At 52.1% G+C, this 21121-nt stretch overlaps 1 protein-coding gene across 5 annotated transcripts in view; it reads left to right on the top strand.

Annotated features, from left to right (window-relative positions):
- Positions 1 to 227: 227 nt before the first annotated feature.
- Positions 228 to 21121, top strand: part of EYA3 (EYA transcriptional coactivator and phosphatase 3) — a 63351-nt gene continuing 42457 nt past the window's right edge. For 4 of the 5 annotated variants that reach the window (XM_064172786.1, XM_064172784.1, XM_064172783.1 and 1 more), the window contains exons 1-3: positions 229 to 315; positions 16924 to 16978; positions 17410 to 17504. Coding sequence is in view for 3 of the 5 variants with exons in the window: in XM_064172783.1 (XP_064028853.1) it covers positions 17472 to 17504 (33 nt within the window). In the remaining 2 variants the exon portion in view is untranslated. Of the gene's footprint in view, positions 316 to 16923; positions 16979 to 17409; positions 17505 to 21121 lie in introns of all 5 variants that reach the window. The other variant, XM_064172782.1, reaches the window with a different exon arrangement.

Below are 21121 nucleotides of genomic sequence, written 5' to 3'. Positions count from 1 at the left end.
AGGGCCCTTCCCACCACCCAGGGCTTGCAAGCCCTTCACCACCCCCACTGGACTCTCTCCGGTACACCCCTGACCCTCCTGAACTGGGGACCCCCGAGCTGGCCACAGCCCCAGGGCAGGGCAGGGCAGCGCCGAGCGCCGCTCCCGCCGCGGCCTGCCCCCGCGCCCTGCGGGCCGCTTCCGGCGCCGGGCGCTGTTCCGGCGGGGCGGGGCCGGGCGCAGGCGTGGGGCCGGGCGCAGGCGTGGGGCCGCCGCCGCCGCTGCCATGTCCGCCGCGGGACGCGCTCCCGGGCCCGGCCGCGGAGCCGCCTCTCGGTAAGAGCCCGCTGCGGGGGCCCGTCCGGCGCTGCGCGCCCGGCACCGCTGCGGGGAGGGCTCCGCGGAGCCTTCCCGCCCTGGGCGGGCTTCCTCCCGCGCGGCCCCCGGCACCGCTTCCCCACCCCGGGCCGAGGCCCAGCGGGCCCGAGCTCGCCGGCTGCGGGGCGCGGGCGACGCCGCATGAGTGAAGCGTCTGCTCCCGGCCCCAGCACGGACCCAGCGGGGCGCCGAGGGGCGCTGCGGCCAAGGCAGGAGCGGCGGTGCTGGGTTAGAGCCCAGCGCTCGTCCCCCGAGCGCCGCTGCCCCCGGGGCGCGGTGGGGTGCTCCCAGCAGCCCTGGTGCCTCGGCCGCCGCTGCTGCTGCTTGGAAGAGCTGGGAAGCTGCCAGAAGCTGCAGAAAGACACCAACTGGTTCCCTTAGTGTAGCTCAGGTGATGAAGACTGGCTTGGTGGAGGTAACCGAGGAAAGCTGCCCTGGGATGGGCTTCTCCACGGGGCCAGCAGCAGGAGGTGTTCTCGACTCAGGGCAGTCCTGATCAGGCTCTGCTGGCTGTGCAAGGAGGCAGTTAAACATCTGTGCACTTCTTCGCCCTTGGATGGGGTTAGTTGCTCACACCACAGCTTGTGTGGGCAAGTCCAAGAGGATGGTTTTTCGCTTGGCAGGGCCAGGATCAACTGATCCTAGCTTTACAAGCTGTGCTGTGTCCCAGTCTGCACTGCTGGGCCTTCCTGGTTCTGGGAATGCTGTACTGAGCTGCTGAAGCTTTATGTGGAGCCAGCTCAAGCCCAGGATGCCTTACAGTTTGGTTTCTGCACGGCATGGTGTGGTTAAATTATGTCCAGGCTAGAGCTAGTCCCTGATGCAACGTAGCTGTGGTACTTCAGGGGGAGCATTGCACAGGAAAGCCTCGGTGAGTGTCGCCTTTGGAAGGGAGCAGCTTTACTGCTGCTTCTGTAATGCACTTTGTCTGCAGCATGGTACCTTCCCATCTGGTAATTCAGTCAGCTCTGCTTAGCAAGATAAGATTTTTACAGTTAATTTGCCTCTGTTCTCCTCTTTCCTTTAATTTTCTCTGTTGCAAATTAAATTTGTACTGCTGGGTAAGATAGGTTTGTTTAGAGCTGTGACACTTTGCATGCCTCAGGTTGCTATCATAAGCAGCTACGTTTCGATATGTGTGAGGATGTCTTCATTGTTCAGTATCTTTATTGATGATCTGGAGGAGGGGATTGAGTCCAGCATCAGTAAGTTTGCAGATGACACCAAGCTAGGAGCAGGTGTTGATCTGTTGGAAGGCAGGAGAGCTCTGCAAAGGGACCTGGCCAGGCTGGATGGGTGGGCAGAGGCCAATGGGATGAGATTTAAGGCGGCCAAGTGCAGGGTTCTGCACTTTGGCCACAACAACCCCAAGCAGTGCTACAGGCTGGGGGCTGAGTGGCTGGAAAGCAGCCATGAGGAAAGGGACCTGGGGGTACTGATAGACACTAGGCTGAAGATGAGCCAGCAGTGTGCCCAGGTGGCCAAGAGAGCCAATGGCATCCTGGCCTGCATCAGGAAGAGTGTGGCCAGCAGGACAAGGGAGGTTACTCTGCTCCTGTACTCAGCACTGCTCAGGCCACACCTTGAGTGCTGTGTCCAGTTCTGGGCCCCTCAATTCAAGAGAGATGTTGAGGTGCTGGAAGGTGTCCAGAGAAGGGCAACAAAGCTGGTGAGGGGCCTGGAACACAAACCCTATGAGGAGAGGCTGAGGGAGCTGGGGTTGTGCAGCCTGGAGAAGAGGAGGCTCAGGGGTGACCTCATTGCTATCTACAACTACCTGAAGGGAGGTTGTAGCCAGGTGGGGTTGGTCTCTTCTCCCAGGCAACCACCAATAGAACAAGGGGACACAGTCTCAAGTTGTGCCGGGGTAGGTATAGGCTGGATGTGAGGAGGAAGTTCTGCACAGAGAGAGTGATTTCCCATTGGAATGGGCTGCCCAGGGAGGTGGATGAGGCACTGTGCCTGGAGGTGTGCAAGAAAAGCCTGGATGAGGCACTTAGTGCCATGGTCTGGTTGACTGGGTAGGGCTGGGGGATAGGTTGGACTGGATGATCTTGGAGGTCTCTTCCAACCTGGTTGATTCTATGATTCTATGATAGTGGCTTCCTCGACCTGCAAACCTGCTGCCTGCCAGATTCACCTGTCACCTTTGGGGTTTTTCTTTTCACCTTGTGCTGTGGCGTTCCCTACGTGAACTCTTCCTCTGCAGCAGGTCTCTTTTCACTGCAGTGGCTGAAAGGCAGGTTCAGGCCTGGCAGTTCACAGGCTGTTGGAACGCCTGCACAGTGTCTTTCTGCAGTCTTTGCCTCCCAGGCAACCACAGTACCTTGGCAAAGCCTCTTGGTCACTGCATTGTTGAGTTGTGTGACAGATTTTCAGTCAGAGCCGTGGCTTACCCATTGCAGATGGATGCAAAGACTGCCTTCACTCCTAAGCAGAAGGGTTTATGGCTTCTCAAAACTTTGCTCTGTAGATGTCCAGATGAGTCTTGAATTTCCATGTTGTGTGTAAGGGGTGGAGTTCCCCCCCCAGCAGATGGATCAATGATTTCCTAACACAGAGGGTTGTTAGGTATCACTGCACATAAAACTGGATAAAGTACACTGAACTAGTAGAAGGAAGAGCCTGGCAAGCAGCACGTTCTGTGGGCAGGTCGTATTAAGCATGAGGATTCAAGGCTTAAAGCAGGCGATGAGTCACTGTGGGCATGAGTATCTTGGTGCCTGTGTCCTTAGTTATCAGAAGTAGCCCTGTGGGGTTTTCCCTCTCTGCAACTCTGTGAACTCTTTTTCTCCCTGAAAGGTGCTCCTAGACAATGGATGCTTGTTACAACTTGTACTGGCTCTGCAAAACCCTCTGATTGAAAAATGATTTGTCAGGATGGAGATGTAGAGGAAACTTCTGAGGCCTTCAGTGGAACCCTGGCAGGATGTGGCAGGTGTTCTGTGTGTGCTGTCACACAGAGCAGTGTCTGCAGACATCTCCAGACAGCTTTGTCTCTTGCAGCTCCCGAGAGCTTCTGTCACCTAAGCCGCGACCAGTGGCACACAGTGGTTAGACAAGAGTTAAGTAAGGTCTTTCTCAGCTCTTTCTTGCTTTGTCTTAGTAATTTTTCTTTATTTCATTCTAATTTGTATGGAATTTTCCCCCAATCTCTTCAGCAGGCCCCTCTAGCCGTGATCCGAGGCAGTTGATGTGGATGCTGTAGCTGGAGGCACTCCAGTCCCTGAGGCAGTAACTTCCTCTCTTAAGTCCTTTGTTCCTTCTTGAAGCATCATTCAGAGCTTTAGCTCAGGTGGTGCTGCAAGGTTCGGCTCTCCTCCTAATGAGGTACTCAGACCTGATGTTGAGGAGTGCTGTGGGCAGGAGACCCAGCCTGGTACAGTGGGTCCTTCAGCTTGTGATGGCACTTTGGGCCATGCCACACCAGTCACTGCTGTCTTGGTTTGTCCAGGTTGTCACTGATCCATCCCAGAAGCAGAACTAGAAACCAAGCTTTTATTTAGAAAAATAACTTAGTATAGTGATGGAGCTGACTGGGAGCTTCTTCAGTCTCCTGTATCCTTAATCCCATGCCTGTGACTTGTCTGGTTTCAGAGGGGCCTGAACAGTCCTGCAGAAGGTGGCTGTCTCCTGAGCTGAGGACCATCTGCAGAGCTGCTCTTATATCCAGAGAGCTTCCTTCCAGGTCTTGCTGTCTGCATTGTTTGTGTTTGAATACTGACAGAGCTGCTCTTTTGTGTCGCCAGCTGAAATAGAACAGAGTCTGTGGCAGGCTTAGACCGTGGAGATGGTCCACATCAGCTGTAATTGATGTCAACATCACCTGCAATTCTGTGCTGTCGTCTGGATTCCACTGGAAGATGTCACACATCAGGCCCATACTGATGTCCTTTCTGTGACAACTTTTCCCCCTATTCAGGAGAGGTTAAGAAATTCTTCCTTGACTGTAATTCATTGAATATGATCAGGGTAGCAAAATGCATGCTCAGAACCAGGAGAAAAAAGTGAGTAATTGTTTTCAAAGCAGGAAAGGCAGTGGCAGCTGTTTCCAAGCCCAGATGGGAGTGTTCTGCAGCAGGCTTGGTCTCTGGGCTCCTTTCAGTTTCCCCATGCTGCTTTTGAAGGCATGGTGGTTCTAGGATCCCTCTGGGGGAAATACTGTCACAGAAGACTACCCCACGGGTTCAGGGCTTTGGAGTTTAGCACAGGAGTTTGGTCTCATTTGCAGTATCATAGAATGCCTCAGGTTGAAGGGGACTTCAGAGCTCACCTGCTCCAAGCTCCGTGCCTTGAGCAAGGACACCTCTCAACTAGACTAAGCTGCTCAAGACCTCTAGGGAGGGGTCGTCTGCAGCCTCCCTGGGCAGCGTGTTCCAGAGTCTCACCAACTTGGTACCGAAGAAATTCTTTCTCAGATCCAGTCTAATCTTGCTCTCCCTCAGCTTCTAACTAGTCCTGTCTCTAGACACCCTCATGAAAAATCCCTCTGCAGCCTTCCCGCAGGATCTCTTCAGCTATTGGGAGGCAGCTTTGAGGTTCCCCTGGAGTGTCCTCCTCTCCAGGCTGAACACCCCCAGTTCCTTCAGCCTATTCTCACAGCAGAGCTGCTCCAGCCTTGGATTGTCTTTGTGATCTCCTCTGGACTCACTCCAGCAACTCTGTGACCCCAGAACTGGAAGTAGGATTGGAGGTGAGGTCTCAGCAGAGTCAAGGGGCAGAATCCCCTCTCTTCCCTGCTGGCCAATGTCTGATTTGTTCACACCATTATAGCAGCTCTTGATGTTTCAGAAGATGTTGCCTTGATTATTCTGCCTGCTCTAAATCCCCATTTCCTGTCCACCCGGAGCTCGGAGCTGGTAGGGTGCAGAGAGCTGCTCTTCCTAGAAGACAGAGGTACTTGATGGTCACAGGGACTACTTTTACAATTTTTTCTTCCCTAGCTTGGTTGGAATTCTGGAGAGCTATAAAGACACAGAAGGGTTAACTGTGTTATTATCTTTTTCTATTCAGTAGTTGCTCTCCTGCCGAGCCTGTTGCTATGTTGACCTTTCTGGATAGGAGGAGAATTGAATTATTCTGGCTTAAAGAAAAAAAAGAAGTTACAAAATACTCTTACCTGACCTGAAGGGAGTCAAAAAGTCCCCATGAGTTGATGATTCCACTGCTTCCAGCATTTGAAAAGAGACAGCAAAGGCAGTTTGTCAGTTCCCTGAGTGCAGGGGGCTGTCAAACTGCTTTCAAAAGCTACTGTGCAGTAGCTTTCCAGGACCTAAAGAGGGTAGCTTTGTGCTGAAGGAAAACCAGCACCACGTTGTTGAGTAAGTTGTTCTGATTCCTGGGTGAAGTGAGGCTTCATAGGTGCTGCTCTAGAGAATAAAAGCCATTGGAGTGTTGGTTCCTGCTGAGCTGCTGCCAGGATGCAGTGCCTGGCATGCAGCTTCTGTTTGCAGAGAGAGAAGCAGTAAGTCGAGTGGTCAAGAGATTTTGGGCAGACTCCATTAGCTGCAGCAGGCCTAAGCAGAGGCAACAGCTCTAGGAGGAGTTTCTTGGTGTTGACTGATTTTTGGAGCTAAAAAGTAGCAGGAAGTTCTGTGGACTCTGGTTCTTCAATGGTTAGCGTAGCTGTGGTGAGGACAGGAATTGCTTAGCCTGAGGCTGTGTCAGCCCATGGGTCCTGCCAAAACTGAGCTCTTCTTTGTCACTTGCCCACAGCTGCTGGCTGCCATGGGGCACAGGGGGCAGCTGTGCAGATGAGCTGTGCCTGTATTCCTTGCCCACCTCTGCTGTCAGGGAACTCACTGTCTGATTCCACAGCAGCACTCTGCTCGTTGTGATTCACTTTGCAGCTGATGGCAGCTGAAGCTGCAGTGCGGGGTACTGCCACTTGCCACAGCTCAGCTAGTTACCAGTGCGCTGGTGAAGCAATGCCCTGCTCCTCCCTCTGCGCACCTTCACTTTGTGCTGGAGGTGTTTTGCCCTCAGAGCACCCAGCACTGCTTTTGCTGTGGCTGCCCACTGAGGAGGTCTGAAGAAAATCTGTTTATGGAAATTTATAGCAATGAGGCTATCTCCCTGATCTTGTTTGCTTCCTGCTGGAAACAAGCAATCCTTGCACATCCTGGCAGGCTGGAGCACCTGATTTGAAGACCCATCTGAAGAACATGGCTGAAAGGCAGATGGGCTAGAGTTTATTTCTGCATTCCTCCATCTGTTTTACACCTGACACTTAGGTGCAGTTAACAGTAAATATTAGATGTTCCTGATAGGAAATGGTGTAGGCTGGAGAGAACATTGTGCAGCACTGTGTTACATAATCACAGAATCCTAAAATGATAGGGGTTGGAGGGGACCTCTGAAGATCATCAAGTCCAGCTCCCCTGCCAGAGCAGAGTCACCTAAAGCAGACCCCACAGGAACATGTCCAGACAGACCTTGAAAGCCTCCAGACATGGATGCAGGACCAGAGCAGGAACCAATAGGGTTGGACTCAATGATCTCTGGAGGTCCCTTCCAACCCCTAACATCCTGTGATCCTGTGATTTACACAGTGCCTGAAGCAGTGTCCTTAGTCCTTAAGAGTAAAAAGGGACCTGAAAAGCTTCTTGCACAGCAGACTCAAACCAGTAATAATACATCCTATTAGTGCAGGTAGTGGCTGGCTGGGACTGCTTGGTGACTGAGGGTTAGATTGTAGAGCTGCCATCAAAAGGATGTTTTGAACCTGGCAGTCCAGACAGTTTTACATTCAGCATGTAGTATGTCTGTGGTTTCCACCTGCTCAGTGGGGCTGCAGGGCTGCTGAAGAGCTCTGCATGACTAAAATGTGATACAGAATATTTACAGCTCTGATTCCTCAGAGCAAATAATTGAATCAGAAAGGTTGGATCTGCAGTGGATCCATGCCTGTTCCCAGTTGCATCGTTGTCTTCAACTGGTGTGTGAACGGTGTCTGGATTTGCTCCACAGTCTCCTAAGGCACTGGAGGGAGGCAGGCAAGTCTGACTGGCCTTACTCTCCCCTACTGTCTGTCTTGAAGGGGACATTTGCCCTTTTGTAGTCATCAGTCACCTCCCATGATGACATTTCAAACATAATAGAAAGAGCTCCTGCTCCATCCTGTTTGGTCTGAGAGAGTTGTATGTGTCCAGTTTTCCTAAGGTGGTCTCATCACAGCTTCATCTTTTTACACATTGTTGGTGTCTGGGAGCATCAGGGACATGCTGTCCCCAAGGGAAGGGGATACTCAGTGTAAGACAGGCAGCAGGAGTGGCCTCACAAGCAAGGATTACAGTCTGGCAGGACAAGACAGACAATGGCTCATAGTTGGGTTAAGGCAGGAGCCTAGGCTTGCAGATGGGTGCTTGGTGAAACAGCTTTGCAGTCAAGCCTGCAGCTCAGGTTTGTGCCAAAGGTGAGAGGCTCAGCTTAAAAGTAGCTCCTAAGGCAGGGCTTGGAGAGTTTTGCTGCAGCCCCCATGAGAGCTTTCTGGAAATGCTGTCCCCAAGATCACCAGTTACTGTCTTGGCCCTGAGCTCCGGTGACCAAAGCACCAGGACAGGGAGTGTTTGCTGGGAGTCCTAATAGGTGCCACTGCCTTTTCAAGGCTTTGCTGTGAGACACCAGGGTTTGGGAGGCCTGAGAGCAGACCTTGATGGTAGAGCCTAAAGGAAGGCAGGCACTGGGTAGCTTCCTCAGCCTTTCCCATGCCTGGGTCAGTTGACAGCTGGCCCTGCTCAGCATTTGGCCAGCAGTGTGCATGGTCCTTTGCTGCTAGTGTGCTTACAGGAGCCTCAGAAGCTCTTCTCAATGCCCTTTGCATCCCCTGCCACACTTCTGATCTCTACATGTTTCATCATATCTATCTGATCTCTGTTTGACCTCCCACGTGCTTGTTTCAGCCAGAAGTCTACCCTGGAGCCAAGCCACCTTCCTGCCACACCTGCTCATTCTCCTGCGTGTTGGGATTGACTGTCCTCTTGTGCTTGGTGGGAGTCCTTGAGGATCAGCCATCCCTCCCGGGCTGCATTGCTACTTCAGGCCCTTCCACAGCCCCATACCTATCACATCTGCTGCCTGAACAAAGTGCAAGGTGTCTATTCTGTTCCTTGCCCTTTTGGCTTCTCCTGGGATCTTGAACTCTTGCCCTGTCAGTGCATCTTTGGTGCACTGAGAAACCTGAGTTCTGTTCCCACAACTGCTGCACTGGGTGATGTGGGGGGTTGCAGTGCATCTTACAAGCTGTGGTCTGCAGTCACTGATTTCTTCAGCTCTTGCAGGATGTCTGTTCCCTTCTCATCACAGGATTCACAGAGTTCAGCCACAGCTGCACCTTTGTGGCTACCCTTCTCAGTCTGACTGTGCAAGAGGTCTCTGCATCATCCTGTAGCAGAGATGGTTTGAGCATTTTTGCCACCCTGTCGTAGCTGTGCTCTACCCTCCTTGCTGGGTCTTCCCTGAAAAACCTAATTAAAAGCCCTCAAACTGGATCAGCAAGCCCAGGGCAGGGCTTAGTAGTCACGTCAAGGGCTGGTTGAAGAGAGAAGCGCAGTACCATGCATGTCAGTGCTTATGCTGGTTTGTGCACTGGGGAGAAAGGAATGAGCAGTGAAAGCTCCAAGTTTATTGCTTTTACTGAACTTTAGAGCCATAAAACACCATGCCAAAAGCAAAAGGATATCCCCTGAGTGATCACAGAGGTGGCAGAGGAGCCTCAGGGTAGGTGAAGTTGCTGGAAGTTTAGGCAGTTAACATGAAGAGTTTGAGTGGCTTTCCCTCCGCTGAGGTGGTGCAGTGAGGGAGAAGCAAGCTCAGCCTTATCTACACGAGGCTGAGCCAGGAGCAGGCAGCTGTGGCTCCAGGAGGAGACCCTGAGGACAGGTTCATGGAGATGGTTCTCAGTGTAAACAGCAGCGAAACAAAAAGGCAGTGATGATGGTGGGCACCAGGGAGGTGCTGAAATCAACAGACCTTAGCCATGGCTGCAGCCCCATCTCGCATGCTGTGTGCTGCTCTGGCTGCTGTGTCTCAGGAGGGAGCAGAGAGGCAGGGGGGTGGAGCAGAGATGCCTTCAGAGAAAGGTTTGGAGAGAGAATGTGATCAAGGGGTACGGAGGCAGAAAGCATAGGATGTGCTCCAAGCAGAGCTGCTGGCCAGGGCCTGAAGGCACTCAGCAGCTAGCTGTGAGATGGCCAAGAAAGCCTTTCTGTGGCAAGTCTTGAGCTGCCTCAGCAGCTGGTTCAGAGACGGCTCAGGCAGATTGGTGGGAAACATCCATGAGTGGAGGCTGAGGCAGGAAAGTCAGCTCTGGCTGGAGAGTGGCCAGGCTCATGCCCTCCCTGCCGCTGGTGTCTGCTGCTGGAGACTGCTGGGCTGGGCCAGGGGACCACTTGTCTGCTTCAGCTGGGTGCTTATGCTCCTACCTGCCTCTGCCAGCAGGACTGATGCTGTGTGGAGCAAATGGTGTAGTAGCGCCCTGAAATAAGGGCAGTGGCTCTTACTGAGCAGCTGAGTGTAGAACACCATCACTTAAACTGGTCTTATGGCCTAGCAACTGTTCTGCTGACACAAATAGCTACAGATGTGCTCAGAACTGGTGGCACCTTGATAAATACCATGGCTGCTTCTCATGCGAAATAACGAAAGAAAAGAAGGAAATTGAAGGTGCAAGTTTGCCTTAAAAACCTTTGAGGACAAACAGCAGTTTTTTAACTCCCAAGCTGCTGCTCTGGAGGTTTGCCTCATACCAGTCAGTTACCTAAAGCCACAGGATATCACAGTATCACCAAGGTTGGAAGAGACCTCACAGATCATCAAGTCCAACCCTTTACCACAGAGCTCAAGGCCAGACCATGGCACCAAGTGCCACGTCCAACCCTGCCTTGAACTGCCCCAGGGACGGCGACTCCACCACCTCCCCGGGCAGCCCATTCCAGTGTCCAATGACTCTCTCAGTGAAGAACTTTCTCCTCACCTCTAGCCTAAATTTCCCCTGGCACAGCCTGAGGCTGTGTCCTCTCGTTCTGGTGCTGGCCACCTGAGAGAAGAGAGCAACCTCCTCCTGGCCACGACCTCCCCTCAGGTAGTTGTAGACAGCAATAAGGTCTCCCCTGAGCCTCCTCTTCTCCAGGCTAACCAATCCCAGCTCCCTCAGCCTCTCCTCGTAGGGCTGTGCTCAAGGCCTCTCCCCAGCCTCGTTGCCCTTCTCTGGACACACTCAAGCATCTCAATGTCCCTCCTAAACTGGGGGGCCCAGAACTGAACACAGTACTCAAGGTGTGGTCTAAGCAGTGCAGAGTACAGGGGCAGAATGACCTCCCTGCTCCTGCTGGCTACACCATTCCTGATGCAGGCCAGGATGCCACTGACTCTCTTGGCCACCTGGGCACACTGCTGGCTCATGTTCAGGTGGGTATCAGTCAGCACCCCCAGATCCCTCTCTGTTTGGCTGCTCTCCAGCCACTCTGACCCCAGCCTGTATCTCTGCATGGGGTTGCTGTGGCCAAAGTGCAGCACCCTGCACTTGGAGCTATTGAACACCATCCCCTTGGGCTCTGCCCATCTGTCCAGGCGGTCAAGGTCCTGCTGCAGAGCCCTTCTGCCCTCCAACCCAGCCACATCTGCCCCCAGCTTGGTGTCATCTGCACACTTGCTGATGACTGACTCCATGCCCTCATCCAGATCATCTGTGAAGATGTTAAAGAGGCTGGGGCCCAGCACTGATCCCTGAGGGACACCACTAGTGACAGCTGCCAGCTGGATGTGGCACCATTCACCACCACTCTCTGGGTCCATCCCTCCAGCCAGTTCCTAACCCAGCACAGAGTGTTGCCATCCAAGCCATGGGCTGACAGCTTAGCCAGCAGTTTGCTGTGGGGGACAGTGTCCAAGGCCTTGCTGAAGTCCAGACAGACCACATCCACAGGCCTCCCCACATCCACCAAGCAGTCACCTGATCATAGAAGGAGATCAGGTTGGAGAGGCAGGATCTGTCCTTCCTAAACCCATGCTGGCTGGACCTGAGCCCTTTGCCATCCCTCAGGTGCGCTCTTATCACCCCCAAGCTAACCTGCTCCATCAGTTTCCCTGGCACTGAGGTCAGGCTGACAGGTCTGTAGTTCCCAGGTTCCTCCATCCGACCCTTCTTGTGGATGGGGACCACGTTGGCCATTTTCCAGTCTCCTGGGACCTCTGGTGAGCCAGGACTGCTGGAAAATGATGGAGAGCAGCTTGGCCAGCTCAGCTGCCAGCTCTCTGAGCACCCTGGGATGGATCCCATCTGGTCCCATGGACTTGTGGGTGTCCAGGTGGCTCAGCAGGTCCTGAACTAATTCCTCATGAATTTCCAGGGCAACACACTGCTCCCTGACCCCATCCCCCAGTTCAAGAGGCCACTTGCCCTGAACTCCTCCCTCCTTGCTGTTGAATACTGAAGTGAAGAAGGCATTCAGGACCTCAGCCTTTTCTTTGTCATCAGTTATGGTGTTCCCCTCCCGGTCCAGTAAGGAGTGAAGCTCTTCTTGCCCTTCTTTTTAGCATTGATATATTTACAAAAGTGCTTTTTATTATCCTTCACAGAGGTGGCAGCCTAAGTTCTAGCTGGGCCTTAGCCTCTCTAATTTTTCTCCTGCATAGTGTGGCTACCTCCTTAAACACGTTAGGAGAAGCCTTCCCCTCCTTCCAGAGGTGATACACCCTCTTGTTTTCCCCCAATTCCTTCAGGAGCTGTTTGCTCATCCAGGCTGGTCGCCTTCCCCGCGAAGGGCAGGTACCCCACACCCGGGGTGTCATCCTGGGAGCAGATCTGTTAATTCTCAGTGCAAATTAAACCCTCCCTCTCTAGGTCCCTCCTGCTCCCACGAATTCCTGTGCTGTTTGAGCCTCGCAGGCTCGCAGCAGTGAGCTCTTCCTGTGCCGGCTCAGCTACACGCGCTGGAGCCAAACCCGCTGGCTCATTCCTGGCCTCAGTGGGAGTTGTTTTTCTGCAGGATGAAGTTGTTATTTCCAGATTTTCGATTTTGTGAAAACAGTTCTTTTCCCTATTAACAATTTCCCTGCTACGTTTCAAAATGAGATTGAAGCGAATTGGCCAAGAGCTGGGCGGGCAGGCAGGCAGGCTGCGCCCTGGAGCCAGCTGCTGACAGCCCTGCAGGGCTTGCAGTGGGATGCGAAATTCCTGCTGCTGAAACAGGCACTGCTGAGGGGGAAACTGGGCTTGCATTTCCGCGTTTCATTTCAAGGAAGCACTGCACTCTTTTTTTTCCATGTTAAGATGATGAGGTTTTAGTCAAGGCAGGATTTTCCAGCCCTACAGGCCTGTGTGGACACTTGTCCCTTCCAAAGCAGGACATGCTGTCTGCCTGCCCTCTGGCTTCTGCACCGGTTTGTTCTGAGCGTTTCCCAGTTAGTAAAGAAGGGATGAGAGAAGATGGAAAGGGAGCAGCAGACAGTCCAGCAGATCTCTTGGCAGAGGTCTATTCTTTGTTATTCTTGCATCTATCCACGTGGGGGGGGGGTGTGTGTGAGGGTGTGCCTAGAGTGAGAGAAAGCAGGGACAGAGCAGGGATGTGCTGGATTTGATAAAGGTAGGAGATGGGCAGAGTGGTGCCTGTAGCACTGTGTTCAGGTGTTAACTCTATGCCTTTGTATTTTGAACAGCTGTTCTCTGCTGCTGAAGGAGGAAACCGGTAGAGAGCTGTACTTAGGAAAGAGCTTGAGATCTGGTGCCTTGGAGATGGCTTTTAAAGGGAGCTTGTAAGAATTGTTCTGGAAAGCAGCACTGGTGCCTGACTACTGATACCATTAGAAAGTAGGATCTGAGGGCATCACAGTTTGGAGTTTAAACTCAAATTCCTTTTCTCTCTCCTGTGTTTTCAGACCCTCAGCTGCTGCCCATTCTGGGCGTGGCTGTCAGGCACTGCCTGTGCAGCCTTCCCGTGCTGTTGAGCACCATGCACAGGAGTCGTTCAGTGTTACTGACCAATCCTTTGCTTTGACAAGTAGAACTGTGTTATCTGTTCCAGTCCTTAGTGGAGGAGCAAAGCAGAATGAGCTTTGGCTCACGCCCACCTCTCTGCCCATGTCACTGGAGCTGCATTAGCTGATTCAAGATCACCTCTCCTGTTTCGGGGAGCTTACCTCCACAGTGTTTTGAGTTTGCAGTCAGAGTCACCAGGCAGAGCATTTCTCACATCCAGGCATCTGTTTACTCATTTGTTTGGTTTGTGCTGTTGCAGTGGTGCACCTGCATGAAGAACACTCCAGGCTCGGGCAGAGTGGATGGAAACTGCTCAGTGGAAAGGGATCTGGAAGTGTTGATCCAGCAGGCAACTGAACATGAGCTAGCAGTGTGTTCAGGTGGCCAAGGCCACCAGCATCCTGACCTGGATCAGCAGTGGTGTGGCCAGCACCTTGAATTCTGGAATCAATTTTGGGCCACTCCAAGAATGACATTGAGGGAGCAGGTCCAGAGCAGGGCAACGAAGCTGGTGAAGGATCTAGAACAGACGTCTGGTGAGGAGCAGCTGAGGGACCTGGTGTTGTTCAGCCTGGAGAAAAGGATTCTGAGAGGAGACCTCATTGCCCTCCACAGCTCCCTGAAAGGAGATTGGAGCCAGGTCAGTGTCGTGGTCCTTTCCCAAGTAGCAGGTGGTAGGACAGGAGGAAATGACCTCAAGTTGCACCAGAAGAGGTTTAGGTTCGGCACTAGGAAAAATGCTGTCGCCAAAACGGTTGGCAAGGCCTGGCCAAGGCTGCCCAGGGCAGTGGTGGAGTCCCTGGAGGGATTTAAAAGCCTTGGAGATGTGGTACTGAGGCACATGTTGCAGTGTTAGGTTAATGGTTTGGCTTCTGCAGCCTAAATGATTCTGTGGTTTTGTTTTACCTTCGTGTTCCCAGCTGTGATTTCATCGTCCTAGCGAAGGCTGTGCTCTCAGGAAATGGTGGCACAACCCCCCCCAGCTCTTTTTCTAATCAGTTTAATTACTGCTTTTATCGCAGTATCCTTGACATTAATTATTTGCAGCTTGAGAGAAGGACTAATTCTCCTCAGCTGAAATGCTATATGCAGGGGTAAGGCAGATGGGCTTGAGAGAATGAAAGCCAGCAGCAGCCCAGCCTGGTGCCCAGAGGAGGTCGTTGTCAGAAATGACTCCCACAGCACCTGGTTCGAGGGAGCCTGCCTGAGGCAGGGTGTGTGGTTTAGGATTTGGTCCATGTTAAGCCATAGATCCTTGGCAGGGCTCTCGGCAGGGCATCCTGGTCTGGCAATCCCGGGCAGAGCAGAAGGCAGCTGCCGGGGGCAGTCCTGCGCTGCCTTCCTCTGCTCTGCTTCCTCTTGTTCCCGAGGCTCCCTGAGCTGTCTCCATCAGCAGCAAACGAAGCCACCTGCAGAACTCCTCTGCTCTGGGCAAGCTGGCGTTAGAGCAAGTCTGGAATCAGTCTGAAATGTTTAATTCACACAGTTCTCACCAGGCAAATAGTGAAAGCAACTCCATAAGGAGAAGAAGTTTCTTCTGCTGCATTTCAGAAGTGTAACTCCTGACTCGCTTTCCTGAAGGTTTCTTCCTCTGCTGCAGCTCCTCTGCTGACTCCTTGCACTCAGGTGCATTTATTTCATGCTTGCTTGCCCAGTCACAAGCCCAGTGGCCTACAGCAGTGTTCTCACCACAGACTCTGCTTCACACGCACAAATAGAAAGAATTGGAGAGATGGATGGGAACGGGACCAAGCCCCAGCTGCCTCCAGAGCTGCTAATTACAGATGGCCTCTCTCCTAAGGTCAGCAAGCATCATTCCATGTAGGAAGCTGTAGCTTTGTGTGGGGCAGGGAGCAGGACCAGTGATGGCTGCTGTTCTCCTGTGTCGACATTCCCTGCTTTGACATCTCTCTTGCAGTCATTTATAGTTTCAAAGTTCTGTATGAGAAACTGAGTGGTAACCTTGGCTGCAGCTTTGTACAAGTTAGAAATCAAATGTTGGGATTTGGGGTGTGACAAAAAGCCCAAACAAAAGCCAGTGTGGTGTATTCTCAGGTTTTAAACATCCACTCTGAGGCAGCCCGAGCTGAGCAGGGTTGAGGCCTGGGTTTGCCTTCTGGACCCCAAGTCCTGGTAGGTGACTCCCTCTGCTGCTGTGTGAGGAGATGGCTCGGAGGGGCCAGGGAGCTGCCCTGGGGGGTTTGCAGCCTGAGGGGTTGGAGCTCTGGGTTTAGCCCTGCTGGGGGCGGCCTGTCAGAGGAGGGAGCAGGGCTGGGGCAGCTGATCCCTAGCCTTTGGCGCTGAAGCTGTTGGCATCTTGGTGCAGCCTCTCCAGACAGGAGAGGAGGCTGCAGCTGCCTCACAGAGTAGCTGGCAGGGCAGGCTCAGGCTGTGCTTGTGGCCCAGGTGCTCTCCAGGTGCCCAGCTGCTCCTCTTCCTCAGCTTTGGATGCTGCAGTTTCTCTTAACTCTTGACTTTTCTTCTGCTATTCCTAGAAGAACTGAAGAGGAAGTAAGCTTTACATTTAAAATAAACTCGATTAAAACTGCTGGAGGAAAATCTGGGATGGTGTCGGTGGTCCTCTGCACGCTGCACTTTGAGTTGTTGTGGAGCCTTCCTGCAGGTCCAGGCAGCGAAGGCAGAGCAGCTTTGGTTAGGGGAGCCAGCCTGGGGAGAGGTACTAAAACCCTCCAAACAGTGCTGCCCCAGCAGCAAGCACAGCCCCTGACATGTCAGCCTTCTGCCTGCGCTCAGCTAAGGGAGCAGAAAGCCTTCGTGTGACACCAGCGCCGGCTGCGGAGCGTCCCCGTGCCCGGCACACGGCGCTGCGCGGCCACCTGCGGCCAGCGCTCTAAGGAGGTCTGGCAGGGGCCAAGAGGGGGAAGGAGCAGCTGCTGCCAGGACACAGGGAAGTTACTCAGCCACTTGTCATGGGGACAATTTCGTGATGGCTTGGTGCTTTGGCCAGGATGGAGGAGCAGAAAGGCAGAGCAGGAGAGCTGGGGAGAGGCATCTCTGGGGGTTTGTGCTGGTGGCGGCAGCAAGCCCGCAGGGGCTGCAGAGGCAGGAGTAGGTTGGCCCCCAGCATGTTTAGTGGTTGTAGTTCATATCTTCCAAACTACCAGGTGGTTTTCAGCAGTTCTTCTAATTTCTACAACCCACTTTGGTCCTGTTCTGTGTGCAGAGATGCATTTGTGTGCCTGTGGAGGAGACAGCTGGGGCAGGAGCCTTGCCTGTGGTGTGGCTGAGATGGAGCTTGTCTGCAGAGGGTAGGGTTTGGTTGCTGAAGCTCTGAAAGGAGAGAGTGAAAGTAGAGCAGTCAAACACAGGTCACACTGTATGTGACCACTGGTTGGGCAGAGGGGGAAGCCGTCGGGGACTCCTGCCTCTGTCTTTTGCCCAGCAAACTGCAAAAGTTCATCAGTGGTGAAAGGAATTTGCAAAACATCCTGTCCGTAGTTTGGACCCCTTGGAGGACAGCAGCTCTTTGGTCTAGTCTGTAGGATCTCTCTGCCAAATGCTACTGCATTACTTAGCTTCCAAAGTAAAAAGGATTTTATATGTCTTGATCAAGTTTTTCCTTTTTAAAGGTGCAGTTGAAATACTGAACTTGCTTTGTGGCTTTGGCAATGAGCAGTGCTGCAGGTAAATACATTTAGATGTCCAGTCTTGTCCTGATTTTTTTTTGTCTGTTATATAAATGTTCTAAATTAAAACAGGTTAGATTGAATCATGCTGTTTACTGACCTAGTAGACCAGACTTGACCATTTAAGGTGCCTTTAAAATGATGGTGCACGTGTCTGATTGATACTTTAGCTTCTGGAGGCAGTATGGCCCCAGGCCGGGCTGCAGAGCTGTGCCACGTGCTGGCAGAAGTGTGTATCTGGAAGCTTACAGCTAAATCCCTTGTTTATGAAATCTTTCCATACATGAATTTCATCTTTGACTTGGGAGATGGCAACACGAGTTTAGGAAGCTTGTGGCTAGAATACATAACAGTGAATGCTCTCTGATAGCCTAAATGATAAGCCTCCCCCTAACAGTACATAAAGCTATGAACACCTTTTTTTGACAGGCTTTGAGGACTGCTGAGGAGCACACAATTGGAATCGTGTAAGTGTTAGAATACTAACACCCATGGAAGAGCCACAAGACTTACCTGAGCAACCAGTAAGTACATTTCAAAAGGCTGAAAGTGAGCATAGCAAACTAATTGGGCATCTGACAAATGCAGCATAGGGGTTTTTAATTAATACTGGAAAGCAAGGCTTGTGCTCAGTGTACTTAGCTAGAGGGGGCAAATGATGTTGCTGTGAGCAACCCCATTTGATGTGTTGTGCCTTTAATGTGCTGTGGTTGCACAGGCAGGGGTGATGAGTGGAATAGTTCTGTGTGCTTGTACCCCCTGAAGTAAAGTAATGACTTGTTCTGCTCTGCAAACCAGGCTGTTTCAAGCCTGTTCTAGAGAAATGTAAATTGCCTGTTTTAAGGACAGAATCAGCTGCTGGTTGTCACAGAGGGTAGAGTCCTTAACCCTTCCTATGCTAGAAAAGGTCCCATGAGCCATCACCTCCACAGCTGGAAAGTGCTTTTTTTAGTGTGTCTGAGTAGGGCAACATGTCTGGAGTGAAAAATCGCTGTGCAGACCTCTCCCCACTTTGTCTGTGTTACCACGAACTGACCAATGACACCACAGAAGCTTTGAGGACAGTCATTATTGATACAGGCTGATAGGAAGTTAAATTGGTGTGTCTGAAACGTAATAGCATAGGAATTAAGCAAACAAATTGTCTTAATATTCTATTCCCAAATTAAACCTGACACAGACTCAAGAAGGTACCAGGTTACCTTGCCAGTGAAGTTCCTTTTAATTGAACAACAAATGCACACAGAGTCTGTGCTGGGAGCCATTTCTCACTGAAAGCCTTTGGATGCTTTTGTAATGTGAGAATTCTTTGTCCTTCAGCTGACTGGTTGGAAGTGGCATTGTAGTGTCCTTTGTGCCTTTTTATGACCTAGGAACAAAGTTGCAGGAAATGGCAATATCAGTTCCCAGCTGCTCAGGGCACTGCTTGGCACAACACACAGCTGATGTGCCTAGAGCCTGGCTCAGCAGCAGAGCCACGCAGGCTGGACCCCAGGGGTTTGTAAGATGTAGACAAGAGTTAGGTGTGTGCACCAAAAAGAGAACAGCTATAAATCCATCTGTGTGTGAGGAAAACTGGCTTAGAGAGGTCTGTTCTTCAGGGCAGGAGGGATGGGGTACAGCTCACCTTTGGTACCTGGAATGATTCTTTGTCAGCAGCTTCTGCAGCTGTTTTCCAATGAAGGTTTTCTGGGTAGTTTCTTTTAAGCCGTTTTGAGGCAGAATATGAGACTGGTGAGCACAGCTGGTGAGGGAGGGGGTGTCTGAAGTGCAGTGGCAGGGTGGAAATGAATAGTCTTTGGGGGGGTTTGTAGAGAGACTGTTCCTGAAACAAGTCAATTTCCCTAATAAAAAAAATAGAAAAGGGAAAAAGGAAAAGGCAGAGGAAAAGGAGAAAAAAGAGGGGGGAGGAAAGGTGAGGGAGGGAGGGAAAAAGGGGAGGAAAAAAAAGAGGGGGAAAAAAAGAAGAAGGAAAAAAGTCAGATGAAAAAAGGTGAGAAGGGAAAAAACAGAGAAAAAGAAGAAGAGGAGAAAAAAAAGGGTGAAGGAAAAAAAAACCCAGAGGAAAAAAGGAGGGGGAAAAAAGGGGGAGAGGGGAGAGGCAAAGGGAAAAAAAAAGCATGAACCCCGAAGAAACAAAAAAGGGGTGGGGGGGAAGTTGTCCCAGCCTGGTAGCTCATCAGTGCTGCACAGATCTGCTCTTTCCCCAATGGTTTTGCGTTCCTGAACCATGGGACCGAGATTAGTTCCTCACCTCAGCAGTGTTTGGCACACGGTTGTTAGCTGAGTCCAGCAGAGAGCCTGTGCAGAGGCATCAGGCTTGGAGTTCCCTGTGTTTTACCCAAAATGGCAGCTCTAAACCTCAGTGGGGGCTGTGGGGCTGCAGCGAGGGCAGGTGTGTGCAGTGTGTCTCTCCTAAACTTGCGTGGGACTTCTCACCCCACGCACTGCTGCCTGGCAGGGCAAAGCTGCCTTTTGTTCCTGCTTTTAAGGTGCTTCTTCCCTTACCAGTTTGCATTAGAATGGGAAAGTTTCTGTGCACATTTCAGTGCTTGAAACTGGAAATGGAGGTAGGAAAGAAGAGAGGAAAGGGAAGTTTGGGGGAAATGATTGAAAGTGACCTCCTGACCTCATGGCAAATAGGAGATGATTGATCTGGATTAGTGTTCAGGAATAACCCTGTAGAGAAGTTTCTCACTCGCTGAGTGCTCTCTGGGTGCCTGTAGTCCATTTTATAATACTTCCTTTAATCTTTGCTGCCAGGAAATGACAGAAGCTCCTTTTCAGAAGGGATGGTGAAGCTGTGTCAGACTCACTGCAGCCATCCCCTGGGCTGCTCCCCTGTCAGACACAAAGCAAGATGAGTCAGTGGTAGGGGGAGTGTGGTGTAGGAAAGGGCTGCAGAAAGACCCAATGCTGCCAAAAGTGTAGAGAGCAAAGAGTAGTCCTGTCACAGGACTGAAACTGGCAAAGAACTTGCAACAGAACTCTGCTCCTGGCTGGTTTGCAGCCCTGTGGGCCCAGCAGCACTCCTGAGTGATCTGCTCCAACGAGTCCTCACCTTGCCTGCTGGCTGGGAGGGGAGTTCCCTGCTTCTGCTCAGGCATGGAACTTACTCTGTGAATGTCACTGGAGAGTTGGATTCAGTCACACAACAACTGCTACCCCTGCTGAGGAGGAAAGCTGCGACTCTGTGTTAGAGCTGCAGCAGTGCCAGGGCAGGGGCAGAGTTCTCCGGCACAAAGACTCCTCTGGACTTTCAGTGATAGGAATTTGTGGCTGGGCAGCAGGGATCAGCCAGGTTGTGTCACTTTGTCACCCCGCAGCTGGATTCTGCACCTGCTGTGCAAACACACTTAGCACCTTTGCAGCTGGACACCATTTGGAGCCCCTGGGAGCAGCTTCGCTTCCAGTCTGGGTCTTCTGAATCCCAGGCACAATTCCTTAGGTCCTGGAACCTTTTAATTTGAGTCCTCTGCTGTGGGAACAGGCTGGGAGAGTTGGGGCTGTTCAGCCTGGAGAAGAGAAAGCTCCAGGGAGACCTTAGACCTTCAGTATCTGAAGGGGACCTACCAGACAGCTGGGGAGGGACTGTTCAGAGGGCCTGTGGGGGTGTGCCGAGGGCAGTGGATGGGAACTGGAGCAGGGCAGAGTTAGGTTGGGCACCAGGAGGAAGTTGTGCACAGTGAGGATGGGGAGAGACTGGCACAGGCTGCCCAGGGAGGTGGTGGAGGCCTCATCCCCTGGAAGCATTCAAGATCTGACTTGCTATGGCCCTGGACAGCCTGCCCTGTTTGGAGGTGTCCCTGCTGCCTGCAGGGGGTTGGACAAGATTCCCTTGGAGGGTCCATTCTAACCTGATGCGATCTGTGAGGCTGTGAATTTGTGCCCTAGGGGCTATTGTGTGCAGCTAAGGCTGGCACAGCTCCTGGCAGAACTTAGAGCTCTGTCTCTTTATGGACTGCATTCCACCTTCCCACTGAGCTGTGGTCTCCAGGAGTGTGTAATCCCAACACATAGGCAAGAATTGAGATACTTTCTGTACTATCCCTGCAGTGAAATGGGACCCACTGTCAGGAGGAATCCCCTCAGGTACCCCAGATCTCAGGATGATTTCTTTTAATAGAACTTTATCAGCTTC

The sequence above is a fragment of the Pogoniulus pusillus genome, chromosome 37 (genome assembly GCF_015220805.1).
Source record: "Pogoniulus pusillus isolate bPogPus1 chromosome 37, bPogPus1.pri, whole genome shotgun sequence".
Lineage (NCBI taxonomy): Eukaryota > Metazoa > Chordata > Aves > Piciformes > Lybiidae > Pogoniulus > Pogoniulus pusillus.
Note: the sequence above shows the minus strand (reverse complement) of the source record. Positions and strands in the feature narration are given on the sequence as shown.